Source organism: Serinus canaria, chromosome 20 (assembly GCF_022539315.1).
Source record: "Serinus canaria isolate serCan28SL12 chromosome 20, serCan2020, whole genome shotgun sequence".
NCBI lineage: Eukaryota > Metazoa > Chordata > Aves > Passeriformes > Fringillidae > Serinus > Serinus canaria.
This window is the reverse complement of record NC_066333.1, coordinates 10,336,904-10,355,241: the sequence shown is the minus strand read 5'-3', so window position 1 is coordinate 10,355,241 and position 18,338 is coordinate 10,336,904. Positions and strand designations below refer to the sequence as shown.

The window sequence follows — 18,338 nt, the reverse complement described above, 5'->3', positions numbered from 1 at the left end:
AGGGGCAATTTGTTCCAAACTTCCCTTTTTCTTCAGAGCACCTGCCTAACATAACCTCCCTTAGCTGCTTTCCCTATGAATGGGATTCAGCTGGCAAAGTTTTAACCTTGTAAAAGTCAGATTTCTATCCAAGCAGCTTAAGATCACTTTTAATTCGTGCTGTGACCGGGAGGGTGTCACTCACTCTGTTTTGTGCCACCTGGGCAGAGCAGGGACTGAATGCAGGGTCCAGGACCCCAGCTCACACACCTTCCCAGCAGGAAATAATTGGCAGAAAAGTGTAAGTGAGAATGAGTCCTTGTGACACTTTCACAACTATTTCAGCTCCGTCTGTGCAGACAGAAAATGCATTTCCTGATCTTGGATACTTTTACATCCACAGAAATTGTTTTCTTTTTTGCTCCCAGCCTGTAAGAGCTGTGATATTTTTGGCAAAACCTGAGTATAAGACATGACCATGGCTGAGGCCACTTAAACTTGCATCAGTTGTGACATTTTGTGTCAGAAGAGTTTGAAATATTTCACCTGGCACAGAGCTGTCTGGTCTAGAAAATGGTAGTTTATTCAGTGCCTCATCTTGTTGTCTTTAGACAGGGATTGTGACTTTGGAGGAAAGAGACCATCCTAACTAACAAGCCCATTTTTCTTATGTTCTTTTTGAAATATTGGCCTTTGAAGGGTCTTTATTTCCCTGATGTCTGTACCAAGGCTGGTGTTCAGAGGAGAGGACAACTCATTTGTGATTGAGTGCTCTCTCTAGCCTGGAGGGGGGTGATCTGTAATCCAAACGAGTCCCTGCTGCTCCTGTCATTGCACAGGGCATGTGTAGGGTCTGCTGAGGTTTCCTGTGAGGATGAGCAGCCAACTTGGAGTGTTTCTTTCTAGGGCTTCCAGGACCTGCATTTTGTGCATCCACAGCACCTCATTTCCAAACCCCAGTACAATCTCTCTCCTTTTGCCAATGCCCAGGCTCTGCAAGAAGCTGTGGGGTGATTTTGGGGTCCTGTCTTTGTGAGATGTAAAAAAGATATTTTAATTTTTACTTCACAGTTGACATTGGTGAGTTAGGAACAAAGATACCTAAAAGGCTAAACCTACAGATCCATGATAAGCACTTTGCAGAGCTGATCCAGCTGCTGAGCCTTGCATGCAGATTTCAGTCTCTAAATGAAATAGAGTTTTTACAAATAGAATATGAGGAAGCAGGAGCATCTCCAGTAATGCACAGCTTGGCATGGGCAGTGTCACACCTCAGGTTATCCTCATTAGCCACAGACACATTCACAAAGCCAGCTTTGAAACTGGATCCCTGGTCATTTAGCAGAGAAAGGGCAGGAGCCTCACAGCAGTGATATTGAAATGAAAACATCCCAAAGAGTCCAGCTCCATGAAATGTAATTCTTTCCTTTGGCAGGAGTTTGTGCAGCTCTGTGTTGCTTTTCTCTTCACATGGATTGACTCAGCTCAAGTTTCCCTTTGAGTTTCTGCTTCAAACAGCCCAATTCTGGAAAGGGATATCCACCAGAAGCCAGTAATGCTCTCATCTGCATCTCTAATGACAAATTATATAAAACTATCAGCAGGTCTGAGTTACCCATGAAATAAGCTCAGCTTCTCTTTGCTTATTTCAGTAATTTATAGTCTGGCCATTTATTAGCTTCCAGTTGGATAGTTATGGTCCCTCTCACTTCAAACAGTACAAAATTGGGAGGCAGAAAAGCAAGAAAACAAGCAAGTAAGAAGCATGAACTGAAAACACTGATCTGGAGAACATGGGAAAAGTTTGCCCAAAAAAACCCCCATGCTCTCATCTGGTTGCATGGGACATGAATAGAAAACAGCTGTGAGGTGACTGAGTAGCTGGGAGGTAACTCTGACAGTGTTGGATTCCCAAACTGTTCTTTATTAGTGGTGGAGAGAAAACAGGAATATCTTTGACTTTAAAGAGCTGCTTTCAGAAGGGAAAGGTCAGGAGCAGGAGAAAGCAGGAATCCATCCTCTCATTCAGGCATATGAATGCAATGGTCTTTGCAGACCCAATTTCTGCTCAGCTGCAGGGACCTCAGGAAATGTCCTTTCCTAGCAGCAGGAAACTGGCATGTAAGTGGCACTTAGTGGAAAGAAGAACCTTTAAAACCAAAGTAATTGAAAAATTGAATAATTGTAAAGGTCAAAAACCGGATACTCAATTAGCATTGTGTTTGTCAACAAAACCAGTTATCCAAAGGTCCTTTGAATCACAGGTCAGGTGTCCAGGAAAAAAAACGTATTTCAAGCAATATTAAGGATATGTCAGTGAAAAGACTGCCATGTATTTATTTCCTTTCTCTGTAGATACTCTAAGCTGTCAGATCCTGCAAACTGGCTGAACATTAATGCCACAAATGGTCAGATCACTACTGCTGCTGTCCTTGATCGAGAGTCAGACTACATTAAGAATAATGTCTACGAGGCCACATTCTTGGCGGCTGACAACGGTGAGCCCAGGCTTCACATTGTTCATGCTTCAATAAGACTCTAATGTGATGCATTAAGAGAAATGATGCCCTGACAGAGTTGTCAGTATAAGTTATCTTTTTCCCAGGTTTTTATGGTCAAAAAATGTGAAAGTGGGACGGGAAATTGCTGGAGTAAATTAAATGTGCACAGTATACGGGGAGGGTTATTAAGGGAAAGGGAGGACAAATGGAAAATTGATTTGGGGAGTTCAGTGTGGCAGTGTAGCCTGAACTTACAAAAGTGTCAGAGGGATGTGCTCTCCAGGGGCTGCCGAGCACACTGGTCCTGGTGATCCTCCCAAAGGCACTGATCAGAGCATTCAGGAAGCCTTCCATCAGGAAACCAGAAATAATTTTATGGGATGGCAGGAGGGTATTAAAAACAAGCCCATCTGTTGAACCGTGGTGGCTTTCATAAAAGGCGTGTCTGTCACTGGAGCTGGGCTCCTTCTGGCCACTGCCTGCCTGAAATGTGCAGCCATCCTCAGATCATCTGGGTGCTGCAGTGCTTGTTACCAAAGCCACTCAGGCCAGTCAGATCTCCTGGAGAAGTCCTGTTTGCTCTTTTCTTTGAGGATCACTCAGTGCTTTTGGTCCAGTCACACTGAGAACTGTGCTGGCCTCGCTCAAGGGCAGGCAGCCCAGTGCTGCTGCTGCTCTGCTTTTCCTAATCCTGGTTAGGAGGAACTGATGAGTTTTGCTAACCACACCCAAATGTGGCCATGCTGGTATTTCATTCCTCAGTTCCTCCATCTGGAAAAGGTTCAGGAGTTTCCCAGGACAAGGAGAAGGCCTTCCTCCCCCTCACCCACCCTCATTTCCTGCTGCAGGGTGCTGAGCACCCAAACCAGAGCCCTGCTCTTAGAGGCAGAGTAATGGTCTGCAAAGCTGAAAACTGGCCAGCAAGTGCTACAGTAAATGCTGACCAATAGGTTACACTGTGTAGGTTTTTCTCCCCTCCAAGCCCTCTTCTTCCTCTTGTCAGCTCTCTTTCTAATGGTTTTTCTTCTTCAAAGCAGCCATTACCCAGATTTGCAGGAGCAGCTTGGCATCACCTGCTTGCAGTTTTAGTTTGACTAGGGGCATTGCTGCAGGCTACAGATCTGCAGAACTCAGCCTCCTGTTCGGCAGGAATGAGAAACAGCAACATGAGGAGGCTTGGGGAAGTTTTATACTGCATAAAGCAAGGGACCATGAAAATGCAGTGTGTCCCTAATAAGGTCCAGGGAGGGAAGGTGAAAATCCTGGTTTATTGTCCCTGGAAGGCAGAGAGGGGCTGCTCGTGGCATTGCCAATCCCTCTGCTCCCCAGGCGGGGCTCACAGGTCGGTGTTTCCCGTGCAGGCATTCCCCCAGCCAGCGGCACGGGCACTCTGCAGATCTACCTGATCGACATCAACGACAACGCCCCGGAGCTGCTGCCCAAGGAGGCGCAGATCTGTGAGAAGCCAAACCTCAACGTCATCAACATCACGGCCGCCGACGCCGACATCGACCCCAACGTGGGGCCCTTCGTCTTCGAGCTGCCCAGTGTGCCGTCTGCAGTGAGGAAGAACTGGACCATCACACGGCTCAATGGTAAATCTGGCAATCCTGAGCACATTTGGGCTCTGCTTCGCTCATGAGCCCCACGTGAGGCTTCCAGCTTCAAAACTTGCCTGCTTTTTTTTTAATCCGATTTTATTTTTTAAAGCGCGTTACGGCTGACATTATAGACGTGATAGTTAATCAGGAATGATTTGTATCAGACCTGCAGCATAACTCTAAGAGCCTTGGCACTTGGCTTTTTTTAATGCAGTTCATAATTATGAACAGTTATCAGTAGTGAACAGAGTATAAATCATCCATAATGGCCAAGGGGAAAAAAGCTATTATCAGTCTTCCTTATGTTCCTCCAGTGTAATTGTCATAAGCCACAATCAGGATCAATGTTCATTTCTCTGACCATAATTGCATAAAGGCAGCCTTTTAATTTACCATGGAACCAGGAGGGCTAGGTAAGTGTGAAGATTACCAGTATGTGAAGGATTTTTATATTGCAGCATGCAACCACAAATGGCCCTAATTGCTCTGCTTATTGGCAGTTTCAGCAGAGGATGGAAAATATCATGGAGTTGTGGGCTGGTTTTGGCTTCAATGCTCGTTCCTCTCATTGAGGTCTGGCAAAGGGTTCTGGACCAGGGGCAACAGCTCATGCCCTCACAGCTCAGGGCCCAGTCACAACAGAATTACCTGGATGTGCCTGTCATCAGTGAGTTCCCAAAATCCTCAGGGGGAAGGGTGAGTGAGTACAGAAGTGCACAAGTGCTGCACAAGTGGCCAGGGACAGCCCAGCCTCAGGAAGCATTATCCATGTGTTCCTGTTTGTGTTTGATGCCGTTTTGAACACATGCAAGTGGCTTTGCCAATGGCATGCAGGTAGTTGAGTGCAGCAGTGAGAGCACACAGTGCTTCACAAAGGACAGGCTGCTTGTTGGGACAGAGGTCTGAAGCTGTCCTGCCCAGGTGTGTTGTTGCTAACCTCTTCTGCAGGGCTCAGAAGAGGGCTCTAGCAGAGAAGCCTGCACAAGTGTGGCTGCAAGGCTCTACCAGTGCCTGTCATCTGTCTGTCTGTCTTGGTCTCCAGGGGACTATGCCCAGCTCAGTTTGCGGATCATGTACCTGGAGGCAGGAGTGTACGATGTGCCCATCATCGTGACAGACTCAGGAAACCCCCCCTTGTACAACACCTCTGTCATCAAGGTGAAGGTGTGCCCGTGTGACGAGAACGGCGACTGCACCACCATCGGGGCCGTGGCTGCCGCGGGGCTGGGCACGGGGGCCATCATCGCCATCCTGATCTGCATCATCATCCTGCTGAGTGAGTACCACAGGGCCTGGCCTGAAACCACGGACTGCTGTGGGTTGGAAGGGACCTTCAATAAAGTTCATCTTGTTCCAACCCTCCTGTCACGGGCAGGGACACCTTCCACTACCCCACGTTGCTCCAAGCTGCATCCAACCTGGCTGTGGACACTTCCAGGGATGGGACAGCCACAGCTTCTCTGGGCAGCTTCCCTGTGCCACACCCTCACAGTAAAGAATTTCTTCCCAAAATCTGCTCTAGATCTACCCTCCTTCATGTTTCCCTGTTGCTCTTTCCTATAGCTTGTATTTTTCAAGCTCCATGCAGAGGGCAGGTCCCTGAGCTTGGGCTGGGGAGGTGGTTCACACATCTGCATTCAAACCTCCACTGCAGCATCAGCAAAATGAGCTCTGCCTGTGTCAGACCTGTCTTACTAAGACTTCCAGTAGCTTTGCAAACATTATTACACCTGACAACAACTTGTAAGTAGTGAGTGTGATAGGCTCATCCACATTTTGCAGGAAAAGGTTGAAGGCTTCTTCCAAATTTCTCTTGTCAGATTCTCCCACAGCTCTCATGTCTGCCTGGCTGTGGATGTACTGGTTCCCAGTTCCAGATACACTGGTTATGAGAGATGGGCTAGTCCCTTGCAGAGCCAGTGCATAACTGAGTTTTTCTGGTTGTTCCAAGGAAAAGAATAATAGTAGTTATTCCCATTGCTTTAAAATTACCTTGGATTAGGGAGATTATGGGTATTTTTAGAGGAAGGATTCCCAGTTTGTAAGAAATTATGGAGTACTGGGGATACATCACAGAGAAGGACTAGCCATCCCTTTCCTCAAGGCAAAACTCTCCCTTTTTCCCAGGAGTGCTGTCAGTCCCAAGCTTCCATGAGCATTACCAATAACCATGTGTGTTCACATCCAAAAAGTAAAAATTATATCATTATAACTTCAAGCAGGAGTTGGCACAGTAGGAATAGATAAAAACAAGCGCTGAAATGAACAATGAGGTAAATATTAATCAAGAAACACAGGATGAATCCATGGGACTCTCATTAAAGCTAATGGGAGTTATGGTGCTAAATCACATTTAATATTTACCCCCAGTGTGTTTTAACAGAGAGCAGACAGAGCAACGTATGCTGCAAGTGTCACCTCTGGGGACATGACGTGGTACATTAGGAGAATGGGTCACCCCTGGACTTCCATCCACACCCTGGGCTGGTGCTGGGAATGGATCTGCTGGATCAGCATGGAGCGTGAGGAAGGAGCTGGGTGTTTGTGCAGCCCCTGCTCCTCTCCCAGCCCAGCTGAGCTGATGGAACATCCCTGTGCCCAGCCACAGTGCCCAGGTCCTGCCCTCATTCCCAGCTTTGGCTGCTCCCTTCAGCCAGGGTGGTTGTTGGGGCACCGTGGTCACACACCCCGATGAAGATGAAGGTGTTCATCAGCCTCACCTCGTTTTGCTGCTGCCCCTGGGCTCAAAGTTTGCATGGGAGCCACAGAGTGATTAAACACAGGTCTTCTTTTTGCTGCTCTTGTGTAAATCCAGTGCTAAAATACAATTTAGAACGGTTGAAAATCCTATTGACTGAAATTAACTTCAGCTGAAGGACATTTGATTTAAGAGATTCCTCTTTCCATTTTCAGATACATTATCCCATTTTAAATTACGGGTTTTATTACAAAAGCTTATTTTTACATTCATTGTAATTCTAATTGACTTTTTTTTTTTATCTTGGAGAGCTGCAAAGCACTGTATCAGTGATGAAAAATGTAATTTGCAATGAGCAGTTTTACAGTTACATCCTTCCAGTGTTTTGACTCCTTTCTATCTGTTTCATATCATGACCTCTAAACAATAGCCTGGAAGAAGGCAGAAGAGGGATTTTCTTGTGCTATTTGTCCATTTTAGAGTCAGCAGGTCAAAGTTGGATGACTTTAAAAGGAAGAAGAAACAAGGGGACAGATCCAAGATTGCTCCTGTGAAGGAAGTTTATGCCTTTACCTTTGCTCAAAGGGGTTTTTTTTCTTCTTCTTGCTACCTGATGTATTAGCTGCACAAATAACACATTTAGAGGAGCAATGCAGTAAAAAATTGTGAAGGGTGAAGACAATAGATTTCAAGGAAAACTACATGCAGAGCAAAAATGGTTCTAACAGCAGTAATAGCACTTCCCATTCTGCAGAGTGAATAAAAGGAAGGAGAGTGCACTACATCCACCATTGACACTTTGAAGGTGGTTTTTTTTCCAAGGTAGCTGTAAAGGCATTAATGGCACCATTTTTTCCACAAGTGCATGAAAAAGTATCATTAAAAAAAAAAAAAAAAAGGAAATAAAAAGATAAACCCCAGTAACCATTATAATATTGTCTTTGTGGACCAGTCAGGTGTCTTGTTGTGAGAGACTTGAAAAGGAACAATGAAAAAAGGACTTCAATAGTCTGCTAAATAGCTGAGGTTTTATATTACAGATGAGAGTTACATTTTCTTTCCTTTTCCTTTTTTTCTTTCTTGAATAGATCTGGGATAAGCATTAAAGAAATGCTGAACTATCTGAAAACAATTCTGTAAGCTGGCAGGCAGGGATGTGCCAGTTGGCACACAATGGCAGTAATTAGCTGTCCGGTCCTCTTCGCTGTATTCCCGTGGGGTATAAACACTCTGGTGCTGGGAGGAAGAATTTGGATCCTCCTAACCACCTCCTCCTGCAAGTTGGACAGCCCATCCATGTCCTCAGGGTCTGGTCTCAAGTAAAAACCCCAAACTTTGGGATCTCACATCCTGCCTGAGTTTGCTTGTGTTGGCTGTGTTGGTTTGGCACAGCTGAGGGTTGATCCAGGTGAAATGAACCTGGGACACTTGTTCCCACCTCCACTGTCCATCCATTGCTCCCTTCTCCTGCAAATTGCCACCACTGCAGCTCAGTGTGGGGCTTGCATGGAGAATGGAGGGGAGAGCAGGCAGTGGGAGGTGTGACTGCAGCAGCTGCCCAGGCTGAACTTTGACTGTTCAGGACATTATTTGCAGCCACTGAGGATGAGAATGAAAATGAACATATTACCACATTCTTGGAGAAGACAAGATCTGGCTGCCTTATGTCAGTGGAGACTTGAGTTCCCAGGTAATCTTGCATGCAGTAATTCACAGGGAGCACGCAGCCAGCCCCTGGGACTTGGGTATCCCTTTGAAGGGTGAGGTTGTGGAGCAGTGAGCCAGTGTTCCCTGTGAGTAAAGTTGTTTTAGAAGGGAAAAATTTCTCATGATTGAAGAACTGCTCATCTCTCGCTGTTACTGTGCTGAGAGAGATTAGCCAAGCCTGGCATGCAAATGCTGATGCCTGAGGAGCTTGGCTGTGTGCTACCAGATTTGCTCTCCCTCGTTCTGCAGAGCTAGCCCTGCTCTCTGAAAGGATTTCAGATGATCTGAGATTTGCTTTCCAAGTCGATGGCCAAGTACATGTGCTAATGTCCTGGCTAATCTGATCTCAGAAGTCTAAAGAGCCTCCCTCATGGACCAAAGAAGAATATGAGGGAGGCCAAATTGGATTACAGGACTCAGTGTTGTGCATCCTCCCCAGATCAGTCTTGCCTGGCCAACTGCAGGAAACAGCAGAGACTGTCACAGTCAGGGCTCATGAGCTGAATGGGCTGAACCTGTGCCACGCTGCTGGAACAGCCCCTTGTGCACAAATGTTGGGTATCTGCACCTGTTTCCTTCTCTGCAGCTCTCTTCCCTCCATCTTTATATCCCTGAATAAAAAAAAGGTGGAAATCTAATCCTGAAAACTCAGGATTCAGATCAAATATTTTCAGAGAGCTGCAGTTTTCACACTTTCTGGTTTCTTCTGCTTTGGTTGTGTGTTTTACTCCTGATTAATATCAGCTCAGTCAGCATCGGTGATGGATCTTAAAGAAATGTTTGTAGTGGGAATCTGTCAGAGTATTTACAGCTCTCACTGATCTCTCCTTTAAAAATGAGACCACACAATAGGCTAATATTTTATTCCTCCTGCCAGCAGCCAGTGAGGTTCCTTGCAGTGGGCAGGGGTCGGTGAGGAGTTAGGAGACCCTCACCCTGGCCTGGTGCTGTAGGAGGTCCCAGCTTGTAGCAGGCACAGGGTCAGCTACGGCCCCATGGAGGAATACTTAGAGATAAGAATGTGCTGAGTCATAGGAATTGAACCAGAAGTCTTCCCTCTGGTCCTCCAGGCCTGCTTATCTCTCTGTGACCCCACAGGCTAGTTTCCCTAACCCTTACAGTTGGTCAGTTTCCAAGCCCCCCTAACCCTATAAAAGGGGCTGTCTTGGCCCATTTTGTGAGAAGAGCTGCACTCGGACCCTTCGCAAACCCCTCAGAATAAACCATCGTGGAACACTCTGATGCCAGCCTTCCATCTCTCTCTCGTCTGCTTTCCTGGAAGCCACAACCAGCCAAAGCCCCTGACAAGCTAAAGAGCTGAAACCATAAAAGGGCTGATATCACTAAGAGCTGACAGTCACTGAGCTAGCTAAGGGGCCACGGCTGTGCAGTGGTTCAGGCTCAGAAACTCAGCCCCCAAAGGGAGGAGGTATCCGGCCTTAAGGCTACTTGCCTGGGGCGCTCTGACTTTATGTGGATTCAGCTATCCAGCTAGGAAGATAGCCCCTGTGGCTTCATTTTTTACACCAGCTGACCCAGCTTCTCCCCGTTGCAGCCATGGTCCTGCTCTTCGTGGTGTGGATGAAGCGGCGGGAGAAGGAGCGGCACACCAAGCAGCTGCTCATCGACCCCGAGGACGACGTCAGGGACAACATCCTCAAGTACGACGAAGAGGGAGGTGGAGAGGAGGATCAGGTGAGAGGAGCCCCTGAGCTGTGGCCAAGGAGCAGCTCTGCAATCTGTACTCTCAAAAAAGGCAGAAGCCACATTAGTTTTAGTAAAATACATACAAAGGGTTGTGTACTTTTATTTATAACCAGGCAGCTTTATTGGCTTCCTTGGTGTGCTGGAGGCACAGCAGGTCCAGGACATTCAGGATATTACTGGGACACCCTCCTGCGCAAGCAGGACCATGCCAAGGGGTCAGTGCCACAAGGATTTTTCTATTCTCTAGTCAGCTTCCTGGAGAAGGACTATAAATCCATTGACACTCATGTTCAAACCATATTTCTGTTACTTAAGTCATTAAAATTGTGTATTTTACCAGAGTTCTTAGTAAAACCAGCCAGCAGCTACTGCCCTGCCCACCCCTGTGGCTTGCTTGATCTTCTGTGGGCTTTCCCTGCTTTCCCTTTACTTAATCATCTCTAATGTGCCTTTAATTTCTTTTAATTTCTGGACATGGTTTGTAAGAAATGTCTAAAGAGATTTGGGGATTTTCTCTCACGACGCAGCGCGCGGTGGCAAAGCTGTGCTGGGTGACAGAGCCCTGAGCCACAGGCTGCCTGAGCACGTCAGCTTTCCTCCAGTGGCTCTTCCTACAGACACCAGTGCTGATATTGCATGAAAACCTCCCTGGCCTGCACTCCTGGGATGTGCTTTTCCACTGCTTCCTGTCCAATTCCTCAGCTGAAATAGCAAGCTTGGGTCACTCGCGTTGAAGTCACCGGTTTTTTACTCCTACCAAACACAAGCAAAGAGCCCAGGACACTCTCAAATATGATGTTCATGCAGATGATGTGGCTGTACATTGTGTAATGGATTTATTTTTGCTTGTTGAATTGGACTGCATGGTTCCAGGTCAGTGCTTAGGGATCCCCCAAAGCCACTGCAGCACGTCCTGCCATGGAGATCCTGGTGGTGAGCAGGTGAGCCCAGTGAGAGCTCCCATGGAAAACTCTGAGGCAGGAGTTTACCCAAACCTTGAAAAGTTCTTATTCCACAGAAAAATCCTTGCAATTGACATTCCTTTTTTTTCCTGTCACTGTCAAGTTATTTATAAATATTGCTCCTGGAGATTCAATCATCCCCATCTGAGCACAAGGATAGTTTTCCTGGTAGAACAAAGCACTGTTCTAAGCATTCCAAGTAGCTGAAGTATCTGGTTTCAGGCAACTACATGCTAGGCTTAAATATTTTAGGAAGGATTCATTAAAAATAACAGCAAAAGGATAAGCAGCAAAACACCATTACCTACATTAATACATTTTTAATGAAATATTACCTGGTTCTCGTTTCGTGATAGAAACCTATTCTGTTGGGATTTTTTCGCAAGCAAAAAGAACATAATTACTTTGAAAGGTCTACATGCATAAATGCAATACACATTTTAATGTTTTTACTTCTGTAGAAATGTAATTGCAATAATATGTCTACTAACACTGTGTCTCTACGTTATATTGTGTATTTTGTCAAAAAAGTTATGTGTACACCTATGCACACACAAACAAAAGCCAGGGTTTTATCCCAAATATTTAGACACTGTGTGAAATATTCAGAAAGTATTTAAATACTTAATTTAACTTATAAAATACACTCTTAGGAAGTCAATTTTATGAGCTCCTCAGAGGTCAGGTTCATTTGTAATTGAGATGGAGGTGCTACATACCCAGGGATAAGATTTGCCATCAAACTTCAGCTGAAAGAGAATTAGAGCCCTTGACTTGTTTGCACATGGAGTGAGTAGGTGATGTGAAGGAAAAGCTCTGGGTTTCACACTCTGCCTTCCCATTTGCCACAGGATTACGATTTAAGCCAGCTGCAGCAGCCAGAGACCATGGATCACGTGCTGAACAAGACACCTGGAGTCAGAAGGGTGGATGAAAGACCTATTGGTGCTGAGCCACAGTATCCCATAAGACCAGTAATCCCACATCCAGGGGATATTGGTGACTTTATTAACGAGGTATGTTCTGTAGGGGGTCCTGTGTCACATCTTCAAAGCTAGAGCAGCCTGGGAAAGGGTTGGTATGAGCAGAGGATGCAGGGCTTGGCCTAATAAAGGCATTGAACCAGCAAAAAGCCCAAGATTTCGGTCTTGTGGGTGTCACAAACACCATGCTTTTCAGAACCCAGGCAGAATGAGCCATTTGTGGCTCCTGGACTTGTAATTATTTCAGCAGTCTGTGCCTTCCTCATAAGCTCTGTTCGGTGTAAAGCCTCAAGGAGCTTGCAGCACAGAGAGACTCAGATCAGAGAGAGTTTCTTTATTTTATGTTAGATTACTTCTCCTTTAGCTGCCTGTACAAATATCTATCCAGTTGGTATTTCTTATCTCGCTTTTAGTTTTGAGTGATTGAGTGGTTACAAACCAATCAATGCATTATTTCCTCCGAGACAAAGCACACCATCCATTTCCTAAGCCAAAAAAATAAATGTTATACAGCCATTTAATTCTATTATTATATGCATTTCCTGCTGTGCTTTTCTCATTTTCATCATTAAAATTCCTTCTTCCTTTGTCCTTTTGCCCATCCTTCACTCACATTTACACACATCCATGAAGACTCTCCTCACACACACCCCTGCTGCTGGAACCAGTTCCATCTCCCCACGCTGAGGCCAGGGCTTCTGAAGGTGGGAATGTGGAACATTTGCTTTATTGCAGGGCTATTCCATGAGGCTTTTCCTGACGCTGGGCTCTGCAGCAAAGCAATTCTTTTTCTCCATATCCCGAGGCCATTTCCATGGCCTGCCTACACTGCTGCCCACGCTGCACAGGAGCAGCAATGCTCCCCAGCCTTCTGCCCAGGATTCCACATCTGTCCTAAGTGCAGAATTTTACCAGGAATGATTTTTTTTTTTTCTAATTTGTTTTCTGAAAGGAATGAAAAACACCAGAATTAAAATATTGGTGGGAGAGGAAGGGTGCTGGTTTTTGTTTCATTGGCTAAGCTGGAAATCTCAACAGGCAATCCCAGCAAGGGCATGCTGGCCAGGACAGAAAGCTTTCCAGATCCAGAAATGGATCATTGGAAATAAACAATTGGAAATCACAACTCTTCTTAGGGACGCTGGCAGTTATTTGGTGACACTGGTGGTTTTCTGCTGGGGGCAGCTGAGAGGTCTCTACCTGGAGGTGCATCCAAGAACGGGACACTCATTTCTCCCTTTTAGCTGTGCTGCAGGGATCCCAAACCCCCCCCCAGCCCTCAAACCCCACGGTGGGCATTAACCCTTTGTGTTCACCCCCCCAGGGCCTGCGTGCAGCAGACAACGACCCCACAGCCCCCCCCTACGACTCCCTGCTGGTCTTTGACTACGAGGGCAGCGGCTCCACCGCCGGCTCCGTCAGCTCCCTCAACTCCTCCAGCTCCGGGGACCAGGACTACGACTACCTGAACGACTGGGGGCCCCGGTTCAAGAAACTGGCAGACATGTACGGGGGAGGAGAGGAAGATTAAACTGACCTCATCTTGTTACAAAACAAATGAAAAAAATTAAAAAAAAAAAAAAAGAAGAAAAAAAATAGAGGAAACAAAAAAAAACCAACAAACCCACAGACAACGTTAACGAAAAGAGCCGATGCAGGAGCAAGAACTGTACAGATGTGGCAGCTTTTTTAATTAATATCCCCTGCTGACTGTATTGTTATTTTTAGTGGTGATTTAGGAGTTTTCTTTTTTTTTTATTTCATTTTTTTCTGTTGTATTTTTTTTTCCTAGAATATTGAGCTGTCTCGCATGAACACTTGTCTCTGCTGCAGGTTTCTTTTTGGGTTATTTTTGTTTTTTTAATGTCAGCTGGGATATTGCTCGTTTACCTGCTTTATGACTAAAGAGAGTGAAAGGCACTCTGTCTTAACTTGAATTTCTTAGAACAGAAGCACTGTTTTTAAAATATATATATATATATATATATTTGAAAGTGCCTTTTGGTGCATGTGTCAGATTCCCTTCAATCTCAGGAGTGATGAAAACAAACATACAACCATCCTGGGCAGCACTCCCTGTGACCCTAAGCCAGTTCTAGCTGGGAAGGAGTTAACAAAAAGGAACTGTGGAGATTGTTTCTTTTTTGCCTTTTTTGTTTTGTTTTGTTTTGTTGGGTTTTTTTTAAGGGGGTGACTCATTCTGGGGTGGAAGAAGATGGGGGGGTGGGGAGGTGGGGGGGAGATGTTTTGAGTCAAAATCTTAACAGCCATCTTTAAGCCTCAGCAGGTGGTGAACTAGTCATCATGTTGTATATAATTCAGTGTTATCAGATGCAAAATACTGACCAGAGGGCTCTGCCAGCCCCTGGTCACACTCAATGTAGCTGCATAGAACTATAGCATTGATAAAGCCTTTGGTTATTGCAACAGAAATCTCCGGCAGCCCTTGCCTAAACCGTCCGAAGTAAACGGTGACATGACCAAAGGCCCATCTGTTTGTTTTTCTGCTATCGCCGTGTTTTGGCTCCCACGACCTCGTGAGCGACGGACACAGCGGCGGGGTGAGGTGGAGGAGGTGGTGGTGGTGGAGGTGGAGGTGGAGGTGGTGTCCCCCATCCCTGAGGATGCCCAGCACTGGTGCTGCTCTCCTGGGCTGAGGCAGGGTTTGCGCGGCGGCCGAGGCAGTGCCAAGGACAGGGACAGGTTACCCACACTTCTCCCATCCCTAAGTATGGAGTTAGTCTAGTACCACATTAATGCCCTGGAGCATTAGTAGCCAAAGCTCAACAACATCGTGTAACTCAGCTAATGTGTGTCCTTTCTCTTCGATGGGTAGGCGCTGCTATCTGTAGTAAATGTGTTTTTTTGGAGAAGAAGTGCAACGAGGGCCTGTTAAGTATCTTGTGGTTAATATGCTCAAGCATTGCCAAGTAAGCAAGAGGTTTCGCAGCATCCAGGCATAATTCAACATCAGTATTATAAATGGTAGCAAACTACCTAGTTTATATGTAGGGTCAGTTTAACCAATAACAAATAGTTATTAGCTTTTTTTTATTACATTTTTCCTTTACTGATTTGGACTAGTGGGTTTATGTCTAATGTTTGTAAAATGATTTAGACTGCATGGATGTGTAATATAAACCACATTTAATGGATTATGAGCCACTTAATTAATGTGCTATGAAATCTTGGATTACCTGTGTTTTATATTCTGCAGACGATTTTGCAGTGGGTTCGCTAAAACTTGTAAAAGTGCTTAGATATATTTTCCTTTAAATCCAAGAATGTGCACAGTATTGGGAGGTGATTATCCAGGGGATAATCACGCTTTTTTTGATATCTCTATTGATTCTCAAGTTGAATGCTAAGAGTTAAAGGGGGGGGGAGGCGGGGGGAGCGAGCGCGTGCACATGAGAGCGAGAATGAGAGGACGAGAGCTTGGGGTGATGAGTGGGCGCCTTTCAGAGGGTAAACTGGGCTGCAAGATCGTCTCTATAGATTTTTGAAATGCTCCTAGTGCATTTTATATTTCATTGTATCATATTTTCTATAAAATGCAATTTCTGTAAATTAATGAGCATTTGAAATGTGTCTTGTATGAAGTGGAATATGGTAGAAGCCTGCCCGAGGGGACTTCAGCGTTACCAGGATGTTATCAGCTACCAAGGGTGAGACCTTTCTTTTTGTCTTGGTCGGCCAGTCAATGGGTCAGTTTGTCTTTCACTGCTCAGAGAGCAAACTCACTCTCACCCAAGGTTCTTGAGGAGACCAGGAGGCAATAGTGTGGACCTCAGAGGAGAGGGATGGCGCTGATGGCAGCAGCAAGGTGAGGATGTCACACCAGGGGCATGGGCTGGCAGCACCTGGCACTCTTCCAGATTCCCATTCCATCGCTGTGAACTCAGTCATCTTGTGTGACCACCATGAGTGTCTTGGTTTGCTTCTGCCGTGTGCCGTCCCCCTCCTCTCAACCACTCTTGGCAAACCTCAGCCCCTGTTCCCTGGCACAGAGGCTGCATGGCCCCACAGCCTCTCTTCCTTACCCATGGCACTCTTGATTCTTCCCTGTTTCTTTTGGAAAAGCCAAGGCTGGAAAATTTCACCACCAGGGCTTTGCACCTCTGCAGAAGCTGCCTGGGCACAGGCACAGTGAATAATAAAAATGCTGCTGGTGTTTCTTGCTGCTGGTGTCCATCGCCGTGGCCTCGTCACCGACACGGGAGGAGGACTCAGCTGGAGGGCCGGGTGATGCCGAGGGTTCTCCATCCCTTGGGTTGTGCCACTGCCTGCCGGCTCCTGGAATGCTCGTGTGGATCCTGCAAAGCCAGGTCTCTGCTGTGAGCTGTGCCTTGCCATCCACCTGGCACTGCTTACCTTGGAGAGCAGCTCAATCCCTGCTCCAGAGCGCTTGGTGCTTAATATCTGCTGTGGCTTTGGCTGGGATGAGGGGTTTCAGGTAGGGAAGGGCTGCCAGGGATGTGGGATGGCAGCTCCAGGCCATCAGCAGTGCACACATTCCCCAGCAGTGAAAGGAGCCACTTAGCCATGAAGGGGATGTTGTCTGACTTCAGCTTGACTAAACATTTCAGGTTTTCAAGAATTTATGCAACCTAAGTCAAACAAAACTCTGAGTGATTAAAAATAAACCAACGTGTTTCCATTGGCGACTTTTTTTAAAATCAGCAGATGTTTTTTTCTGCAGCATTTGCAATCCAGCCGTTCCAATACCACGAGCCTATAAATCAAACCAACCAGATTATTGTGTTTTGACCCAGTTCTGTTCAGCCTCCCTCTGCAGGACCTCTTTCTTCTTTTCCCCTTTCTCCTCCCTGTATACTCCCTCTCTGAGGTTTACAGCCCCACAAGCAGCAGCAGCCTCAGGCCACTTTGCTCACAGTGGGACCGGTGGAAGGTAAGCAAGGGGCACATCCAGCAATGAAAACAGAACACTTTTTACAAACCTTTTTGCTTGCTAATGTTCCTGGTGGTTTGTAACCCAGCTAAGAAAATATACATTAATCCACGGGGTCCCGTTGACAAGGTGACTTTGCCATCACTCTGTCCCCCTCTGGTCCTCATGGATGTGACACCGTGGCAACCAGTTGCAGCTGGAGGTGATGGTGACTTACAGGGAGCTGTGGTGAGGCAAAGAACCCTTTGGCTGAGCCTGCAGTTGCTGTTTATTCTGAGAGGCCACAGGAGGGGTTAATGCATTGACACCAGAGTCCCTGTTCCCTGACTAATCTAAACTAAAACATTACGTGATCCCCACTCCTTGCACCCTTCAAGGCAGTGGGGAAGGACTTGCTTTCAGGCAGGTGGAGGGTATCCTGTCCCTAAAACACCACTGTCCCACCCTGTTACCCGTAGCACTGCCAGGGGACACCGCCACAGCTCTCCCTGCTGTCTAAGGGATGGGGACAGTGAGTTCCCAGGGCACTGGGGCCTCCCTGCCTCCTAAGGGGAGGATGGCACATCCCCCAGCCAGGGAGGTGCAGGTCCAGTGTCACTGCTGTCCCCACAGCCACCCCTAGCAGAGCATGGCCCACAGCCCCGGTGTTCTGTTTATGGTGTAGCCTAAAACTGGGAGCAGTGTCAGTCACAGAAATGCTTTGCAAGGCAAGGAGGAGATTCAGCAGGTCATTAATGACAGTAAATAGGCAAGTCTGTTCTAGGTGTCCCACGTTCTAGTCATCGTTTCGCTTCTGCTTTTGTGTTTTCCATTTTTCCCCCTTTTTTGTTGGACCAGGTGATGCCATTGGCAGTTGTACAGTGGTGATGGGGAGTTTGCTCCCGTGGGTTTTTAGGGATAGTCAGGTCCAAATCCAGTCTTCAGAGGTGGGGATTCAGAGGTGGCTGTAACTGCTTCACGTAGAGTGTTCACTCAGGCATTGAAGAATGGTAATAGTCAGTGCAGTGTCTGTACCACACAATATGCCAAGATTGCAACTTTGTTTAATCTTTAAAAAAAATATTAAAGGTAAAATACAGAACTTTTATTTATGATATCTTTTGCAGCTCTTCATTTTAAGTGTGAAAATAAATACTGGGGGAGGGGGGGAAACGCTGTGTCACCATGAGTGCAAGTGTTTAAAACAGCAGCCAGACAACGTAGGTGTCTCCCACGCAAATAACTCAGCTTCATGGGGAAAATAAAAGTTCTTTCCAGTCCACACCAGCCCCACATACAACTGTTCACA

At 46.3% G+C, this 18,338-nt stretch overlaps 1 protein-coding gene across 1 annotated transcript in view; it reads left to right on the top strand.

The window, feature by feature from the left end:
* The window catches only part of CDH4 (cadherin 4), a 410,770-nt gene extending 396,427 nt beyond the window's left edge, over positions 1–14,343 (top strand). The window contains exons 11-16 of the mRNA XM_050982105.1: positions 2,335–2,477; positions 3,842–4,075; positions 5,124–5,357; positions 10,042–10,181; positions 12,007–12,171; positions 13,463–14,343. Of these exons, the coding sequence (XP_050838062.1) occupies positions 2,335–2,477; positions 3,842–4,075; positions 5,124–5,357; positions 10,042–10,181; positions 12,007–12,171; positions 13,463–13,669 (1,123 nt within the window). The 3' untranslated portion in view covers positions 13,670–14,343. The remainder of the gene's footprint in view (positions 1–2,334; positions 2,478–3,841; positions 4,076–5,123; positions 5,358–10,041; positions 10,182–12,006; positions 12,172–13,462) is intronic.
* The last annotated feature ends 3,995 nt before the right edge of the window (positions 14,344–18,338 follow it).